The sequence below is a fragment of the Carlito syrichta genome, unplaced genomic scaffold (genome assembly GCF_000164805.1).
Source record: "Carlito syrichta isolate Samal-C Ts95f unplaced genomic scaffold, Tarsius_syrichta-2.0.1 Scaffold311134, whole genome shotgun sequence".
In the NCBI taxonomy this organism is placed as follows: domain Eukaryota; kingdom Metazoa; phylum Chordata; class Mammalia; order Primates; family Tarsiidae; genus Carlito; species Carlito syrichta.
In genome coordinates, this window is record NW_007255230.1 from 81,254 (window position 1) to 100,129 (window position 18,876).

Genomic DNA, 18,876 nt, shown 5'->3' on the forward strand with positions numbered 1-18,876 from the left:
CCCCAGTCAGGACATGAAGATAGTCAATTGAACTCATACTGAAGTATCTTTGCAAACCAACAGACTTGTTAATTTCTGCTGCACCTTCTGCACAGCTGTCCCTTCTACAGTTTCTATCCCGGAGCCCTATGTTAATTTTATGTAGGCGGTTTCAACTCTCTCTTGAATCATCTATTACGGAGCCCTAGGGCCGCTTCAGCTTCCCTCTCGCGCTCTGCTCTGACAGCTAGGGTTTCACCCCAGCCTCTTGTCCTGCTTCCTCAGATCGCAATAGGGAACACCAGATTTTCTGGAATTACATGCAGCGGCTCCGATGCAGGTTTCGGCAACTGTGGGAGCTGCCAACCCATCACTGACGCCGCACTCTGCACGCCAACCTTTATTCACCGCATGAGCACTTGTCCAGCACCTCCTCCCGCTCTCCATCTTCTCCGCACCTTCGCCCCAACAGCTCAGCTTTAATAAAGCAAAAAGTCTGGCCACACCTCGCTCCGTAAAGCTAGTACAATAGGCGGGGCAGGAGTGAGAAGTGCCAGGGTGATTTCCGCGGGAATCGACAGCCAATCGGATCTCCAGATAGGCCGGGCCGGTCCCTTCTCCCGCCTTTTCCCTTTCCGCCTCTCGCTTTCTCTCACCCCGTTGGACGGCGCGGCCACGGCGAGAGTTCTGCGCCTGCGCACGCACCGGCGGCGGTGGGGGCGGAGCCGGGCTGGCGGCGGGGAGGGGCGGGGGACGGCAGGGCGCAGGCGCAATGTGCATCTGAGGCCGGGGGCGGCATGCCGAGAAAGTGACTACCTACTGTTTGTTTGGGTCGTGGGCGGTACGTGCAGAGCCCGGGAAAAGCGGAAAATGGCGGCGCCGAGCGCTGGCTCTCGACCCGCGCTCCAGGAGAAGGGGCTGATGGCCGCTGATAGAGGGCGCAGGTGAGTGGGGAAGGGTCTTTGGGATCCTTGGTGGAGCCCAAAGAAGGGGGGCGCGGCTTCTAGCCCTGCAGCTCCGAGCCTGTTTCGGCGCTGGGGCGCGCGGGCGTGCCTCTTGGCTCTCTCGCTCGTGAGCAAAGGCTGCCCCAGGTTCCCTTTGTCCAGTCCACGAGGGCTCTGAATAAGGCGAGTTCTTTCCAGTTCTGCCAGATTTCCAGTTCGGTTTCTTTTAAAGATTCTCCATGCTTTTCTCTGGTTCCCTTACCAGGAACCGTACTCTGTCTTCTTAAAAACCCCTGGGGCCTTCTGCAGACCTCGGTCCTCTGCCTGTTGTGCATTTGATTTGTATTGACTGTATCATGACCAGCATTGCTTTGCGTAGAATGACCAGATTTTTAAAGAAGTCAACAAAGGTTTTGAGAGTTGAGTAGTTTGACAGGACAAGGTTGTTTCTGTGGTTCCAAGTGTCAGTGCCTCCGTTCTGGTTATTCCATTTCATGGTAGGCTTCACCCAGGAGAACATATTTTAATGCTTTTTTGGCCAAGACCCTGAAGGGGAACCTGCAGAAGAACACAGCATTCAGATTTAAGAACGCCCTTCTTTGGTGTCCTTTTCTCCACCTTCTCCCATTTCAGATGTGCCCTGGTATTCTAAGTAATGGAGGCTTTTGTAATGTTCACATTTAAGGCTTTTCCCATAGTGTGAAATGGAGAAAAGGATGCGTGTGCTGTGGGTGTATCATGCTTCAGATTAAAACTGAAGAGTTGTTAATTAAAAATACAAGTCTGAAACTTGAGAGAGTTAAGAACTGTGGGTCAGTTGGTAAGTTGTGAGTATGGATGAGACTGCTTAGGAAAAGGCTCTTTTAGGGGGAGTCTTGCTGGAGTGTCCACATTTAGAGGCAGGCCAAAGGCCCTCTGAAGGAAACAGGAATATGGTAGGCAGAGGGAAGACTCAGAGAATACTGTCATGGAAACCAAGGGAAGAGAAAGTTTGAAGGACAGAATGCTACTGGTAAACTAAAGGAAAAAAATCTGATCCATTATTGGTTATATTTCCTAAAGAATCTGGCTGCAATATTGTCTTATTTTCAATAGAGGTTATATATGTCACTGTTACTGCTTTGATGTGTGTGGTTTTGTTTTTGTTTTTTGAGTCAGAGTCTCACTCTGCCACCCAGTCTGGAATGCAGTGGCACACTCATGGCCACCGCAGCCTCGGCCTGCTGGGCTCAGGTGGTCTTTCCACTTCAGCCTTCCAAGTAGCTGGAACCATAGGCACGTGCCACCATGCCTGGCTAATTTTTTAATTTATTGTATAGATGAGGTCTCACCAAGTTGCCCAGGCTGGTCTTGAGCCCATGGGCTCAGACAATCCTCTCACCTTGGCCCCCCTGAAGTGCTGGGATTATAGGCGTGAGCCACCGCACCTGGCCTTGATGTGTTTTTAAAGTAATTCTTAATTTTTTTAAAATTTATGTAGAGTTTGTTTTTGTAGCAAGTTTTTAGCAGAAATACTACAGTAGAACAGAAAGAAGTTAAAATAAGAGTTTCAGACTCGCTGTCCCAAACCAAAAATTTATTGATTGCTTTCAGCCTACTTTCTGTCTTAAGATCCTACTTGTCTTTTTGGTTTTCTCAGTTCCTCCAGGACCTTACTTTTCCCTCTGCCAATAAATTTCTAACCCAAGTATTTCACTGACTCTGAGATGCAACCCCACCCCATTTTGACATCTTTGAAATCAGGATGCGTTTTTAAATAGTAAACTGAAATTATTATCTATTTTTCTCACTGCTGTGAGGCTCTTATTGTTATGCATTTGGAAACTGTCTAAGCAGGCTAGAGAGCTCTGGGTTAATATAAACTAGATGACATATAGGAAATGGAATTCTTTTAGTTTATAAGTAGATGAGCTCTTTGCAAGCCAATAACAAAACCAGGGAATCATTGAAATAAAGGCATCCTTAGTAAATTAAATTGCCAGAATATTTTAATCATTACTTTCTTTGATTCTAAGTGATTTCAAATTCTGTTACTTGTGCTTATGATTGGTATTTACTGTGATTTTCTGCCATACTTTGTACTTTTCCACAATTTACAGGACTTTGATCATTTCTAGTGTTGTTTTATTACAGGAACTTAAAATTTTTAAATTATAGTTATAATTTTTAGCCAGGTGTGGTGGCTCACTCCTGTATTCCCAGCACTTTGGGAGGCAGAAGCAAGAGGATTGCTTGAGACCAGCCAGGGCAACATGGCGAGACCTTGTCTCAATAATAAATCAAAAAAATTAGCCAGGTGTGGTGGCACATGCCTGTAGTTCTAGCTAGTTGGAAAGTTGAGGTGGAAGGATCGCCTTAACCAGCAGGTTGAGGCTGCAGTGGCTGTGAGCACGCCATTGCGACAGTGAGACTCTGACTAAAAAAAATACACACACACACACGCACACACACAGAGTTATAATTTGTATAAGTAGGCTAGTGAGAGTGTATGTGTATGTGTCGTTTTCTATTAAAGTTGGCCATTGACTTGAGTTGTTGCCACTGCATTAAATTATTTAATTTCTCACCCAAGATCATTTTAAACTTACATTACTTTCAGCAGCCTAGACAGTGTGAAATGTTTTCTGGAATAATTATCTTAATCGGTCTGTCAGACAGAAGTATTTTCTCTCATGAACATGTGTGCTTGTGTGTATTATTTTAAGAGACATTTTCTTCCCTTAGATCATTCATCTCAGATAGTTTTAGTTGAAGCGGATATTTGAAAGGGAATTATAAAGAATCAAACCATAATTCTACCATAAAGAGTTATACATCATTTCCTTACGATCAATGTGTTGCTGCTTACCTAGTACATCTTTGATTTAACCAGATTCAGAAGTCTTGGTTATTTTAAGTCCTATTTTTTTGTTCTTCCTGCTGGTGCCTCTTTTCTCTTCTGTCCCAAATTTTGTACTTAACAGTCTTTCCCTCTACCTTTTATCTGTAGGATACTGGGAGTGTGTGGCATGCATCCTGACCATCAGGAAACTCTAAAAAAGAACCGAGTAGTGCTAGCCAAACAGCTGTTGCTGAGTGAACTGTTAGAACATCTTCTGGAGAAGGACATCATCACCTTGGAAATGAGGGAGCTCATCCAGGTATCTGGAGGCAGAAAGAAGTTAAGATAAATTGATCGTAGGTGTAGAAACTGAGCATGATAAAGTGTGGAAAGGATATAGTGCCTTACTAAGAAAATGGAAATGCCTTTCTAGAGCATTTGACAGAAAAGATACATAATTCAAGAAGAATGGAAAGGATTTCACCTGTTCATACTTTTTCTATAAAAGGAATTATTGAAGTGGATGAGGATACTACTAGGAAGCACATGTGGAGAAATAGAATTATAGCTAGATGAGTAAATATAATTTCATGTTTTATTCTTGTATCTCAGGCCAAAGTGGGCAGTTTCAGCCAGAATGTGGAACTTCTCAACTTGCTGCCCAAAAGGGGTCCCCAAGCTTTTGATGCCTTCTGTATAGCACTAAGGGAGACCAAGCAAGGTCACCTGGAGGATTTGTTGCTCACAACCCTCTCTGGTCTTCAGCAGATGCTTCCACCGGTATGCAGCCCTTGAAATGTGCTGTGCTGGGAAGGGCTAGTTTGACTTGAAAGGAATTTTTCAGACAGGGTGGGGAGACTTTGTTGTATTTGGACTGGACCATATCCCTAAGGTCTATCATGGTGAGTCCTGATTTTTTACAGTTGAGCTGTGACTACGACTTGAGTCTCTCTTTCCCGGTGTGTGAGTCCTGTCCCCCTCACAAGCAGCTCCGCCTGTCGACAGGTGAGAATTGGTGGGATAAAGGAAGTCCCATAAATTGGCTTCTCTTTTTTCTGGTATCTGGCTTTGCCCTAACATGAGATGTATTTTGTATTGGGAACAATTCTCAGTGAATTTGCTAGGGACTAGTAGGATAGTTTAGATGAGGTATTCATTGGTCCCATTTCCCTTCCATTACAGATATTATTTATGTAATTGGCCCTTTGAGCAACAACTTATACAGGTAGAAAATTCCTACACGATTGGCCTGTCTCATCTATAAAACTGAATGAAAAAAGACCCACATTTGAGGCCACCCGCCTGCCAATGGAGTAACTGAGGGATTAGAACCAGGTTCTTATGAGATAGCCCAGTCAGTCAGTCAGCAAGTTGAGTACCTGCTACATGCAAAGTAGGTACAGAGGACCCACTGGTGCTAAAGCTAACAGGGTCTCTGCCCTCGGGGTGCTTATAATTCGAGAAGTGAGAGAGACCCAGTATTTATCAAAACCCATTTCAGAGGGGTACCTGAAGGTGTAATGACATACTGGGATTGATACTTAAATTATATACTAGTTTTTTGACTTTCTGTCTATACCACAGATGTGGAACATTCCCTGGACAATGGAGATGGTCCTCCATCCCTTCAGGTGAAGCCTTGCACTCCTGAGTTTTATCAAATACACCACCAACTGGTAAGTTTTGCATAATGACAAGAAGAAAAGAGTTGGGAAATGAGATACCCTTCCTGGGCATCTGAACCAAGTTTACATATACATTTTGTTATGGCTTTATTAGTCAGAAAATTGTTGCTGATTGAATGCCTTCTGTGGGCCTTTTTTTATTTTCACCTAGTGGAATTAAGAATATGATACCTTTGTTTGCTTTAATTGTCTAGTCTAGCGAGGGAATCATGTCATCAAGAAGCTTGTGGTCTAATTGGCATCCCTTCCCCAGGCCTATAGGTTGCAGTCTCGGCCTCGTGGCCTCGCACTGGTGCTGAGCAATGTGCACTTCACTGGAGAGAAGGACCTGGAATTTCGCTCTGGAGGGGATGTGGACCACAGTACTCTAGTCACCCTCTTCAAGCTTTTGGGCTACGACATCCATGTGTTACATGACCAGACTGCACAGGTACCTGGGTCAGGAAAAACTGATATGTAAATTAACAGACTGGGCAGCACTTTGGGGCCAGAGACTTCTGTTGCTCTTGTGCTTGCTGGGATCTGTCTTACAGTTTACTCTCCTTACCTTTTTACTCACTCTGTTCTACCTCTCACATTGCAATCTAATGGAAATGAATTATGGCCAGACAGCTGTTTCAATGTTGATGTCTCAGGGTAGCTGGGTTTTTATAGAGTAATAATAGTCCAGGGTTGGGTACTCACTTTTACATGTTCAGAAACTTGATTCCCAGTTACTCAGGAAGTGATATGACACAGTGTTTCATCTAACCAATGCATAAAAGATGTTTATAAACCAGGACTACACAGAACATTTACTTCTTAGTTGATATTGCTACTTAGGACTCCAATTGTTGTTTAGTTTTCTTTTTTATTATAATTAAATTTTATTTTACTATGGAGATGTAGGGTATAAGTAAGGATTAACTACACAAGCAGGCTGCATGCCTGTGAAGTTTGGGCATCCAATTGGCCCTCACACCTCTTGGTCTAGGAACAGGTACCCTTTGTGTTGTTATGTGCCACCCCCAACCCCCCATTGCCACCAGCAGTGCCCAGCGACTGCCCATCCCTCCCTTGTGCTAATGTGATTAATGTTCAGGTTCCACCTATTAGTGAAAACATGTGGTATTCAGTTCTTTGTTTCTGTGATAGATCACTAAGTATAATGGTCTCCAACTCCAACTCCATCCAATTTGCTGCAAAGACTACACAGAACATTTACTTCTTTATGAAGTAAATAATTTTGTTCTTTGTGGCTACGTGATACTTCATCGTGTATATAGACCATGTTTTCTTTTTCTGGTTCACTTTCAAGGGGCAGTAGCGTTGGTTCTACAAGTATTGTTTAATCATAATTGGCAGATAAAATTCTGGCAAATGAAAGTTTGCTAGAATAGTCCCGGTAAATACTATTTGGTGGCAGTCTAATGAATTAACACATGGGGGACTTCTTTATTCTTAACAGTTGTATGACCATAAGTCATGTCTTAAAATAGATTATTTCTGGACTAGATTCCCATGAATCCTAAGCATTTTCATTATGGGTTATTCCTCGTTAACCTCTGTTACTGAGCTGTATATTAGTTGCCTTTAGGCTTTCTGTTTTGAAGTCAATAATAGCCTAATTGTAGAGTTTTATTAATTCTTTATTTTGATTCCAGAATCATAATACTTACTTAAACTTGCCTTTGGGGTTGTCAGTGATGAAATTAAAATTTCTAAGAGATTCACTTACATCTCTTGAGGTAGAGGATCTTTGTTTTGCATTCATCATTGTCTAAGGTCTTCATTTCTGCTTCTCATCTGTATTTCTGTGGGAATAGATGTGCATTTGCTATACTTTTGGCAAGGCCAATTTGGTAGGCACCTGGCTATTGTCCTTTCAAGGCTGTTTTTGCCAGCTTCCCTATAGTGGTTCATGCAAAGTAACAGACAAACCTTTGCTTGAAAGCCATGGCAGGAACAGCTTCTTCAGTCACCAAGTATTCAAGTAGGTTATACACTTTTCTGAGAGGTCTGCTGGACGTGAACGGCACAAGGGTAGGATATCAGCCAGAATTTCTGCTGAAAGTCATTTAACAAAATGTACACTATGTATGTTTTCTTGAGGGTTTTGATCTAGCCATTTCTTTTACTAGAAATCTATATGTTATGGTTTTCAAATTGACAAGGAATCTTAACGTGTCTAGTAGTTAAAGATATAATAGTCACCAAGTCAATGTATACTGCTGTTTTTTCAGAGACATTCAGATTTGGTGAGTTTATGAGCCCAATTCACAAGTGCCATTCCTGCTAAACCTGATACAAATTCAAGAACCTACTGGATTTGAATTCTCTAGTTACATTGTTCTGTGACTGGAATTACAGTGGAGTTCAATTTTGAGTGTCTTATAATAGGAGTTATGTGAGCTACTAGAGATTTTTAAAAAGTAGGCCTGGAGTTCAAGAGATTTCAGTTAGGTCTTGACATCAGCAGAAAAGGAAGCATATTCTCTTATATTCTTAAGGACCAAGGAAGATCAGAGATAGCATCTTCTATAGTAGTTAAGAAGAAATGCCTTGGTAGAAATAGTCAGAAAGATGACTGGAGGAGATGGACCTTAATGTGGCCTTGAAGGATAGAAGTTAAAGCATAGAGGAGTGGTGAAGCCATCCTAGGCAGGGAAGACGTTGTATGGAAAAGAATTATGTACATTATATACCAGGTAGTCACAATAGGTATCGTAATTTGGTGCATTGAGCATCTGCACAGAATACTCTTTTCCTGATGGAAACTCTCAAGAGACTCTTATAATTATTTTGTGTGCAAAGAAACAGAACCAAAAAAATTAAGATCCTCCTTTTTTCCCCATCAAATCTTTTTGACTTTAGCAATAAATTCCATTTAAAAATAGGAAATAGGGCCAGGTGTGGTGGTTCTGTAATCCTAGCTATGCCTGTAATCCCAGCATTTGAGAGGCTAAGGTGGGAGGATCACTTGAGGCCAGGAGTTCAACCCCAGCCTGGACAATATAGTGAGACTTCATCTCTACAAAAAAAAAAAAAAGTTTTTAAATTAGCCAGGCATGGTGGCACACACCTGTAGTCCCAACTACTTGGGAGGCTGAAGTGGAAGGATCACTTGAGCCCAGGAGGTTGAGGCTGTGGTGAGCTGAGATTGTGCCACTGCATTCTAGCCTGGGTGAAATAAAAATAGAAGGTAAATAAAAATAAAGATAGGAAATAGTATAATTAGTCTTAGATAATTTTCTCTTGATAGTATGGGAGAGAACACTGGTATTTTCACTGCCCAAGTATGTTTTGAGCTTCTCTTTGTCATAAAATTTTCATTGCATCTGCCTCATAAAGATACTAGTTCTAGAATTAGAATTTACCATATGTTGGGAAATGAGATGCATTTTAAAGTGACAGATTTCTTTTTTACCATATGGTATTGTATTTAAACTTGCACTTGGGTCACAGACTGCTTTGAAATTTAGGGATAAGCTTTGGGTCATTCCTGGAAAATGTGGCTACCCATACAATTTTGTATGTAATTTATACAGGTATTTTCTTCATGTGTCTCCCAACCTCCATTCAAAAACATTTGCAACAGTTAAGAACCTTGCTGTTTATAGAAGTACTGTACTTTTATTAGAAATAAATCTACAGATTATATTTTAAAGTACGCTACTTGTGAAAAGATTTCTCCAAATGATTAATCCCCATTTATTGGATAGTTTAGTCTAAGTTCAGTTGCAAAGTGTGTGTTCTGTCTTTGGGCCTTGTTCTGTATTAACTGACCTAATAATCTAAATTCAAAATGCTCATGATTAGGTGCCCAAGTATGTCATTTTTATTTTCTTCTCTGAGCAAAATTAACTTCTTTAACTATTATATGTTAGATTCTATTATGATCAGTTCCAGAGGAACATTCACAGTTATGTATTCCCTGCAAATTACATGTTTTTGAAACAGATGAATTTTGGATATCTTTTATTACCTTAATATTTCCATTATTTTAGTTTGCTTCTATTTACCCAGAAAATATTAATACTTTTCCAACAAACCCAGTTTCCATTTCCAGTTATATTTCAGACTTTCGGTTTTTTGAGTTTTTGTTTTTTTTTTTAAGAGACACAAGGTCTCACTGTGTTGCCCAGGATGGTTTAGAGCCCCTGGTTTTCTCAGCCTACCAAAGTGCTGATATTACAGGTGTGAGCCACTGCACCTGGCCTGGACAGCTTACGAAAACACAGTTTGCTGGAGCCCACAATTTCACATTTTTTACAAGTTCTTGGGTGATAATGCTGTTTTGCTGCTTTAGGGACCACAGTTTGAGAACCACTACAAGTGTGCTTTTTATTTTTTGAGAGTGTGTGTGGTAAATTTTAAATATGTGTATTTTGTAATGGTTCTACCTAGATAGTATATTCATTTCATTATATTTCATTCAAATTTATAATAAAATGAACTTGTTTTCTCTCTGCTCATCTCAGGAGAGATCTCATCCCAGACATCTTGAGTTGTAGAGGGAGATAAAGGTTTAAAGATTTATGCCAGATTTTTAACTATTAGGTATGGTATAACTTTCTGTTGAATAAACCAAATGCTTCAGGTAGTGGTAATCATGTATGGCAACTTACATGTGTGCAAGATTCACTGGGTATGGTGGCATGTACCTATAATCCCAGCTACTCGGGAGAATGAGGCAGGAGGATAACTTGAGCTCACTAAACCAGAGGGTAGCTTGTAGTTCACTAAACCAGTCAGGTGTCCATACTAATTTCAGCATCGATATGGTGACCTTCCATGAGTGGGAGACCACCAGGTTGTCTACAGAGAAGTGAACTGGCCTGGAGCAGAAGTGGAGCGGGTCAAAACTCCTGTGCTTCCTAGAATGGTAGAGTTTAATTTAAAAAAAAAAAAAAAAAAAGACTGCTTTGCTGATTGATAGTGGGATTGTGCCTGTGAATAGCTACTGCACTGCAACCTGGGCTACATAGCAAGACCCTGTCTTTAAAACAACAACAACAACAAAAAAGCACAAACAAGAATAAAATTCTAAGTAGGACTACAATGTTGACCAGTGGTAAGTTTCTTTGGGGAAAAAAAATAACTTTATTAAACATACATCCTAAAATAATGGCAGATTTTTGCAGTATGTCTCAGACACAGTAGTAAGTCCTATGTAATATTTTATTTAATCTTCACAAACTTAGAGACATTTGCTCATAATTACTTTCTTACAGAGTAGAATTAAAGCCTTGAGGGGCTAAATAATTAATTCCAGTTTATGAACCCAGGGTTCAAACCTAGGTAGGATTGACCCCAGAGCCCATGTATGTATAATCACTGGCCTGTATAGAATCCTTCACTGTGTGCTCTTCCCAGAGCAAAGCATTTCATATAGAGATCATGACTGTCTCTTGGGTACTTAAAATGTCAGGGCCAGGCGTGGTGGCTCAAGCCTGTAATACCAGTACTTTGGGAGTCACAGGCGGGAGGATTATTTGAACTCAGGAGTTAGAGACCAGCTTAGGCAACAAAGCATGACTTCGTTTCTACGAAAAATAAAATAAAATAACCGGGTGTGGTGACATGTGCCTGTAATCCTAGCTATGTAGGAGGCTGATGCAGGAGGTTCACTTGAGCCCAGGAGTAGGAGGTTGCATTGAGTCATCAGTGTGCCATTGCACTCCTGCCTGGACAGCAGAGTGAGACTCTGACTCAAAAAAAGAAATCCAGACAGAAATTCTTTGTCACAAAGCAGTTTATTTTCTTGTAGGTGGATAGGTATGTTACTTATTCACAGCTCCTCTAGTTGTTCCCTTTGTATCATTTATATATAAGGACACTTGGTCTAATAAAGGATCTAGTTATGATCAGGGAATTAATTAAAAGTTGGCCAGTTCATGATTAGCTTTGTTAGTAATTGCTTTAATAGGAGAATAGGCAAAGAACTCCTATTAAAGCAATTACTAACAAAGCTAATCATGAACTGATCAACTTTTAATTAATTCAGAATTTTGTGTCTGAGGTCATGTTCATTTCTCTGGTGAGTCCATAGCTTTCTTTAGTCTCTTAAAGGGTTTCTGACTCTGTCATCATTGACTACAGGAATGTGCAAAAAAGAAAATTATCTTCTAATAGCTTAGGGTTTCAAACAAACAAAAAATTGGTGCTGACTACAGTGAGCAACACTAAAAGATGCCCTTTTTCCTAGGAAATGCAAGAGAAACTCCAGAGTTTTGCACAGTTGCCTGCACACCGCATCATGGACTCTTGCATTGTGGCTCTCCTCTCGCATGGTGTAGACGGTGCCATCTTTGGTGTGGATGGCAAGCTGCTCCAGGTGCGTATAATCTTTGGAAGCTAATTGTTAAACTAAGCCGCTTTACCTCCCACCTGCCCATCTTTCTGGTGATGGTGCCCCTGTGTGTGTAGGACTTCAGGAGGCCCCTCTGATTACTTAACCTCCCTTCTCCCTTGTTTTTTTTCTGGCAGCTGCAGGAGATTTTTCAGCTCTTTGACAATGCCAATTGCCCAAGCCTGCAGAACAAGCCCAAAATGTTCTTCATCCAGGCCTGCCGTGGAGGTGAGTGCCCTGGCAGACCAGCACCTGGGTGGTGGCTTCTGGGCAGCCTCCCACCAGCTCTCACTTTCCTGTTTGCTCCTCTCAGGTGCTATTGGATCCCTTGGGCACCTTCTTCTGTTCACTGCTGCCACCGCCTCTCTTACTCTGTAAGTGTCTCCCGATGCATGGGGTGTGCTGGGACTTGGGCAGCCCATGGCTCTCCGGCTGGTCAGCTCTCTGTGCACCACCATATCCTATTCTCAGGAGTCTCTTACCAGCATCTTTGCCTTCTGTTTGAGAACTCTTACTCTTTTCTGTGCCGCTTAACTTTGGTGCCCTTTTTTTTGGTTACTCATTCAGTTATGGATTTTTGGATCTGTCTCTTTTCCTGTCATTTTATCTCCTTCCTGTTTTTGTCTCCTGTCTTGCCACTTCTCCTTGCACTTCTCTGTTCCCCTACACTTCCACTCTTGCTTTCTTCTCTTTATCATTCGTGGACCACACAGGATAGCAGTATAGAATCCATGCCAGCTTTGACTCTTCCTCCTCTGTGAGCTGCTTCTGTACCTCTTCTTTCTTACATGTGGTCTGTTTCACCCTTTTAAGAACCAGAACTGGGATGAGGCTCAGAAAACACATGTGTTTCTCATCCTGGAAGAAAACAGTAGTAATTAAGAGCTCAAACTCCGGAGTCAAGTCCTGACTCCACATTTCCTAGTTTTGTGAAGCTAAGGAAACTCTACCTCAGTTTCTTTCAGATAGAATGTCATTGTACCTGCTTCATAATGTTGTTGTGATAGTTAAGTGGAATTATGCATTTAAGGGCTTACTTGGAACAGTTCCAAGTAAGTACTCTTAGTACAGCCACACAAAATGCCAGCTATAACTCTTATAACATGATGGTGTCCTAAAGGGCATATAGTTTACTTTAAAAGTAGCTTGTCCAAACAATCAAATAATTAATTTTCTTAGATCTATTGTGTGACCAACTGTAAATGGCTAATATTATTACCCCCCTAATCTAATATTGCCACAGAATATATTTTACTAAGTTTCTACAGCATGACTAGGACTATACTCGATACCACAACAAAAACAAAAGAAAATGTGGCTTCTCTAAGGAGCCTACCAGGAAAATAAGCAAATATGTTATGAGGCAGCTTGAGACTATTTTAGAGGCCTCATAGAAGCAAGGATGAAATTAGTGAGATATAAACTGTGCATACGAAGAAGTATACAGTAGGAATAGATGATTTTAAGTGAGGTTAGTTTAAAGAGATTTTGTGGATAAGTAAGGCTTTATTCAGACCCAGAATAATATGATTTCCTTAGTTTTGTGATAGCAGTCTCTCACAGTGAAACATGACAAGCACACCAAGACTAAAATGGCATTGTATTCCCCTCCCCCCGTTCAAAAAAAAGTGCCCAGACCTGATTTTAAAACTGAGTATCTGTGTAGGATGTGAAATGTGGCTGGTTACATGAAATAGATCCAGTTGATTACAAACCTTTAGGCATAGCTGAGATATTGGACTTCAACAGATAATAGAACAGAGCTGTTGGAAGCTTAAGAAAGAATGTGATGAGTTCTTTTTCCTGAAGTGTTGCACAGCTGGGGCTGCCCTAAAGAAAGTGCTTATGGGGTAGGAATTTAACTTGTCACTCACTGCTGTATCCCCAGACCCAGAGTACTGTGTGACACATGGTGGTACTTCTAAATGTTGAATGAATGGGTGGCAGTTAATCTGTCAAAAAAACTGTAGCAATAACATAGAAAACAGATAAGAGGATATTGTAACAAAAGAACTAGTAGGGTTTGTTGATTAACGGGTCTGCAATATGAAGGTGAGAGGTTTTCCTTTCTCTTGTAGGATACATTCAACTTGGCAACTATTTCCTTTAGGAATCATTGCTAGCAAAATACATTGTGGTCATTTTCTCCTGGCATATCCAAAGATATATACAATGTTGAGTCTGGATAGGGAGAAATTGCTCTTTTTTGGGGTAATCTAAATCTTCTGTCTCTTCAACATCTCTAAAATTAAATTCTTTAAGGGATGATTAGTAGCCATCATTCCTTTGAAAATTTGCCCTTACCTGTCATCTTGCTATATTTGGTTAATAAATGTTTGTAAAAAGTACCTCCCCTGCTCCAATTGACTTCTAAGCTGGAGTGTGAACTTCATGAGGGCAAGAACTTTTTCTCCACTGTATACAAACAGTGCCTGACACATGGCAGTCACTTAATAAATTTATATTGAACCTTTGAGCCTTAATTCTTTTCCCCACAATTCTTCAAGCTTCCCTTGTTAGGCTCTCTTGAGTGCTGCACAGGGCAGGAAGTACTGTAAAAGAGCATACATACTCCTTTACCTTGGGTGTATTGACCTGAAAGTTCTCTGTTTCTTTCCTACCGATAACACTGCTGCCCACCCCCAAAATAAAACAGCAACTTCAAATATAAGAATCAGCTTGGGATAGATAAGGCCTAGGCTTGTGCTCAGGGCGTGTTGAGAAACTACTGATAAAATTTAACAGTGGTGTTCTTTTTCAATTTTGTAGGAGAAAATAGTTGCATTCTCTCAATTTTAAGTTTTTTTCCTCTTTTAAATTGTTCTTAAATCTTGGGTGCTTGCTGTAATTTCTCCTAGGAAACTAGTAAGTAATAAGTGCTTTAAAAATAACAGAAACAGCTAATTATGCTTAGTTTTATAATTTTGTTATATAGTTTGAGATTGCGATTTTTTTTTTTTTTTTTTTTTTGAGTTGCAGTCTCACTCTTATGGCCCAGGCTGGAGTGCAGTGGCACACTCATGGCTACCACAGCTTTGACCTGCTGGACTTAGGCAATCCTTCTGCCTCAGCCTTCCAAGTAGCTGGAACTATAGATGTATGCCACCACACCTGGCTAGTTTTTGTGATTTACTGTAGAGACAAGGTCTCACCAAGTTACCCGGGCAGGTCAGGCACTCCTCTCGCTTCGGCCTCCTAAAGTGCTGCAATTATAGACTGAGCCACCACGCCCAACCAAGGTTGTGATTTTTATATAGCATACATGTAGTAACCATACTTTTAGCTTACTAATTTGTTTGTTCTTATTTATATAATAAATGTATCAGTATTTTCCTGTTTGTTGCAAGAAAAAGCACTGTAACTCCCAGGTATACTGCTACTTGAACAAGCAAGTCATGGACTCAGATGTATTTGATTTGGCATTTTCTCTGCCTTGCACAGAAAGGGAATTGCTCCGACCGTGTATGTGTGCATGTGCTTGCACAGGGTGCCTGGCCTGTAGTAGGCACCCTCTGAGGGATGGAGGCATGCTGAGAGAGTAATTATTAATATCTTTTAAATTTATCAACCACAGGTGTAGGCAACAGCTGGAAATGGCTTTTCCTAGTCAAAGTTGGAAGGAACTTGAGCTTGCCTGTGACAGGCCCAAGACAGATGGGAGGAGGTAACATCATTGTCTGTTGTCTGCCTTTGTACAGATGAGACCGATCGTGGGGTCGACCAGCAAGATGGAAAGAGCCACCCTGGTTCCCCTGGGAGTGAGGAGAGGGATGCTGGTAAAGAAGAGTCACTGAAGATAAGACTGCCCACTTGCTCGGACATGATATGTGGCTATGCCTGCCTCAAAGGTGCTTTGAGTTCCAAAAGAGTTGTCATGCCTTCTTTTGCTGCACTGCACTTCATCATGCTTTGCAAATACAAATTGAGTATGCCTTATCTGAAATGCATTGGCCCATTGGTTTTGCCCTTCCAGGTGAATGCACTTATCAAGGAATGTGAAGGCTGCACCCCCAGCACAGAGTTCCACTGATGCAAGGAGATGTCTGAGTACTGAAGTGTTTCAGAGTGCGGATTATTTTGGGATTTTGGAATGCAAAAATTCTAGATCCAGAGTGCTCCAGTGAGCAATTTCTTTGAGTATCCTGTCAATGCCATAAAAGTTTTAGATTTTGGCTAGGCATGGTAGCTCATGCCTATAACACCAGCACTCTGGGAGGTAGAGGTGAGAGGATTGCCTGAGCCTGGGAGTTCAAGACCAACCTGGGCAACTTGGTGAGACCTTGTCTCTACAGTAAATTTTTTAGAAAATTAGCTGGGCATGGTGGCACACGCCTATAGTTCCAGTTACTTAGAAGGCTAAGGCAGAATGATTGCCTGAACCCAGAAGGTCGAGGCTGCTGTATCCATGATCATGTCACTGCATTCCAGCCAGGGCAACAGAATAAGACTTCAACTCAAAAAAAAAAAATGTTTTAGATTTTGAAGGAATTTGAGTTTTCAAATTTGGGATACTTGAGCCTGTATTGCATTATTACAGATTGAAGGTTTGTGGCAACCCTTCATCAAGCAAGTCTATCAGTGCCATTTTTCCAACAGCCTATGCCCACTTCATGTCTCTTGTCAACATTTTTTAGCAATAAAATATTTCCTTATTAGGGCATAGACATTATTTTTTTTGGACATAATTTTGTTACACATTGAATAGACTATAGTATAGTGTAAACATAACTTTGAAATGTACTGCAAACCCAGAACATTTGTGTGACTTGCTTTATTGTCATATTTGCTTTGTTGCAGCGGTCTGGAACCAAACCCACAATATCTTCAAGGTATACCAGTAATTAAAAGATTATATGCACTTTTAATGCTGGGTGCTTTGACTGGAGAGGGTACAGATGCCATAAAAGTCTAGTTTAGGAAATCCAGCTGTGTGAGGGCATCCCTTGACCTTCACACTGTGATTTATGCTCTTCTGTTTGCAGGGACTGCCGCTATGCGGAACACCAAACGAGGTTCCTGGTACATTGAGGCTGTCACTCAAGTGTTCTCAGAAAGGGCTTGTGACATGCACGTGGCTGACATGCTGGTTAAGGTAACTCAGCTCAGACTGACTCCTTGACCCTGTATGCCTCCACAGTGTTCTGCCTTCCTCCTTGCTCACATTTCTTTTCATAATCTTTTTTTGCTTTCTGCATACTGCTTTCCTGAAGCCCAAGGTGCTCATGCTTGGGCCATTGATTTTGCCCTTCCAGGTAAATGCACTTATCAAGGAGCGTGAAGGCTACGCCCCCGGCACAGAGTTTCACCGATGCAAGGAGATGTCTGAGTACTGCAGCACTCTGTGTCGGCATCTCTACTTGTTCCCAGGACACCCTCCCACGTGATGCCACCTCACTGTCATCCATGTCAAATGGAAGCCAAGACCACAGGAGGTGTGCCAGAGCCTTTTCAGGATGCATGATTTCTGTTCCCTTTCAGGGATGTGGAAATCTCCCAGGCTGGTTTCCTGTGCACATCATCTCCACCTTTGTGTGTAGGACTCCAGGCCAGCTCCTCCTCTGTGAAGTGCTCTCCCCTGAAGCCCTGGCTCTGGTTGGATCTGTTGCCAGGAATGTTTTGGCTGCAGTTGAAGAGCCTGACAAGTGACGTTGTAGATGCAGTGTGGTTGTGGGCAGAGGATATGTGAGTTCCTCCATGTTTATGTTCAGTTCCTGCCCCCCAGGCTTTTGTAGGTGCCACTTCAGTGATTGCTTTGATTACATTAGTTAAGATGTCTCAGAGATCATCTCCTATCTTCTCTTTCTTATTTCTGACCCTATTTGTCCCAGAGTGAGAGTTTGGAAGGTGTTCGAATTTAATGTAGACATTTTCCTTTAGCTTTGAAGAGGCACACGTGACTAGAGACAGCCTGTTGCTGTGTGCACAAGTGGCCTGTACATTCGTTCGCTTCAGCACTGCCAGGCCACTCAGTGGAAGGATGCTCCTATCTCCTTTTAGGCTGAAAGCAAGATGCCTTGCGTTTGTACCCCATTGATCTTTGCCCTTGGAAGTGCCAAAGATCTCTGGTTGTTCTTTCTCTAAGCTTTGTTACTGAAATGAGTCTTGGGGGGAGTGTCAGAGAAGGCCAGAAAGAATGGTATGCTCTCAGTCTCTAACCTTTCTGCATAGGTGTCTCCTTCTTGTGAAATGTCCCTTTCTCCTCTTCACTGTTCTCACTTGCATTCAGTCAACCTGTACCTCTTATCTGGAATTTTAGAAAAGCTCCCTAGTTGTTACCCTCCTACTTCATCTCTCTCTCCCCTTTGCCTTTCTTTCATCCTGTTTACTGTTGCCCCCAAATCTGTCTAAAACACTGCTTCATTGGGTCATTGGACCATTGAAATATGTAGCATAGTACCTTGTTCCTGCTTTTTGCTTCAGTATTAAACTCCCTTTTGATTTTCTGTGACCTTTATTTCAATGAAGCTGTACACATTGTTATTCATTCTGCCTAGAAATCTTTATCTCCACTTATCTGAAGTCTTTTCGTTCTTTAAGGCCACCTTATTCCATTCTTGCTTTCTCCAGTCTATTTTCCATATAAAAAAGTAGTTTGGGTTATTTTATTTTTTTATTATTTATTTTGTTTTGTTTTGTTTTGAGTTGGGGTTCTCTGTTGCCAAGGCTAGTCTTGAATTCCTGGGCTCAAGCAATCCTCCCCACCTGGACCTCCCAAAGTACTGGATAACAGGCATGAGCCACTGCACCCGGCCTCAGTTTTAGATTTTTTTAAATTAAAGCTGGTTGTGTCACTCTTCTCCCTAAGCTCCAGCCCCAGTGGTCTCCTCTCAGTTTTTCAAATGTATAGCACTCTTTCCTGCTGTCATCCTGGGCCTTCTTAACTCTCCATTCCCACTGCTCTTGGCTCAGGGGGCATTTTTATTCTTCAAGTCTTGATTTAAACACTGGAGGCCTTCCCAGGCTATCCTGTCTCTAAACAGTCTTCTTCTGTGTTTATTACTGCATCCTATTTTCTTCATTGTTGTTAGTCGCAATTTATATTTATATATATAGGCTTGTTTTATTTGTTTATTACTAACTCTCCTACTAGTCTGTAGATGAGGGCAGAACCTTGTC

The 18,876-nt window shown here is 41.6% G+C and overlaps 1 protein-coding gene across 2 annotated transcripts; it reads left to right on the forward strand.

The window, feature by feature from the left end:
* The first annotated feature begins 758 nt into the window (after positions 1-758).
* CASP2 (caspase 2) lies at positions 759-18,105 on the forward strand. 2 transcript variants are annotated; one of them, XM_008068520.2, is made up of 11 exons: positions 759-923; positions 3,913-4,063; positions 4,357-4,524; positions 4,668-4,749; positions 5,329-5,420; positions 5,683-5,859; positions 11,617-11,745; positions 11,898-11,988; positions 15,459-15,608; positions 16,743-16,852; positions 17,013-18,105. In XM_008068520.2, exons 1-11 carry the CDS (start codon positions 850-852, stop codon positions 17,142-17,144), a joined length of 1,356 nt encoding a protein of 451 aa, XP_008066711.1. In that variant the 5' UTR covers positions 759-849; the 3' UTR covers positions 17,145-18,105. The 2 variants fall into 2 exon arrangements, 1 of the variants encoding a protein (XP_008066711.1); XR_002482565.1 differs by lacking the exons at positions 4,668-4,749; positions 11,898-11,988; positions 15,459-15,608; positions 16,743-16,852; positions 17,013-18,105 and having other exon boundaries at positions 792-923; positions 4,357-4,438; positions 5,376-5,420; positions 11,617-11,701.
* The last annotated feature ends 771 nt before the right edge of the window (positions 18,106-18,876 follow it).

What these genes read in the sequence shown, in the direction of transcription:
- CASP2 (XM_008068520.2), top strand. Translation starts at nt 850, where the DNA reads ATGGCGGCGCCGAGCGCTGGCTCTCGACCCGCGCTCCAGGAGAAGGGG. An exon ending in GCCGCTGATAGAGGGCGCAG is followed by an intron (nt 924 to 3,912) that starts GTGAGTGGGGAA and finishes TTTTATCTGTAG; the next exon opens with GATACTGGGAGTGTGTGGCA. An exon ending in GCAGCTCCGCCTGTCGACAG is followed by an intron (nt 4,750 to 5,328) that starts GTGAGAATTGGT and finishes TCTATACCACAG; the next exon opens with ATGTGGAACATTCCCTGGAC.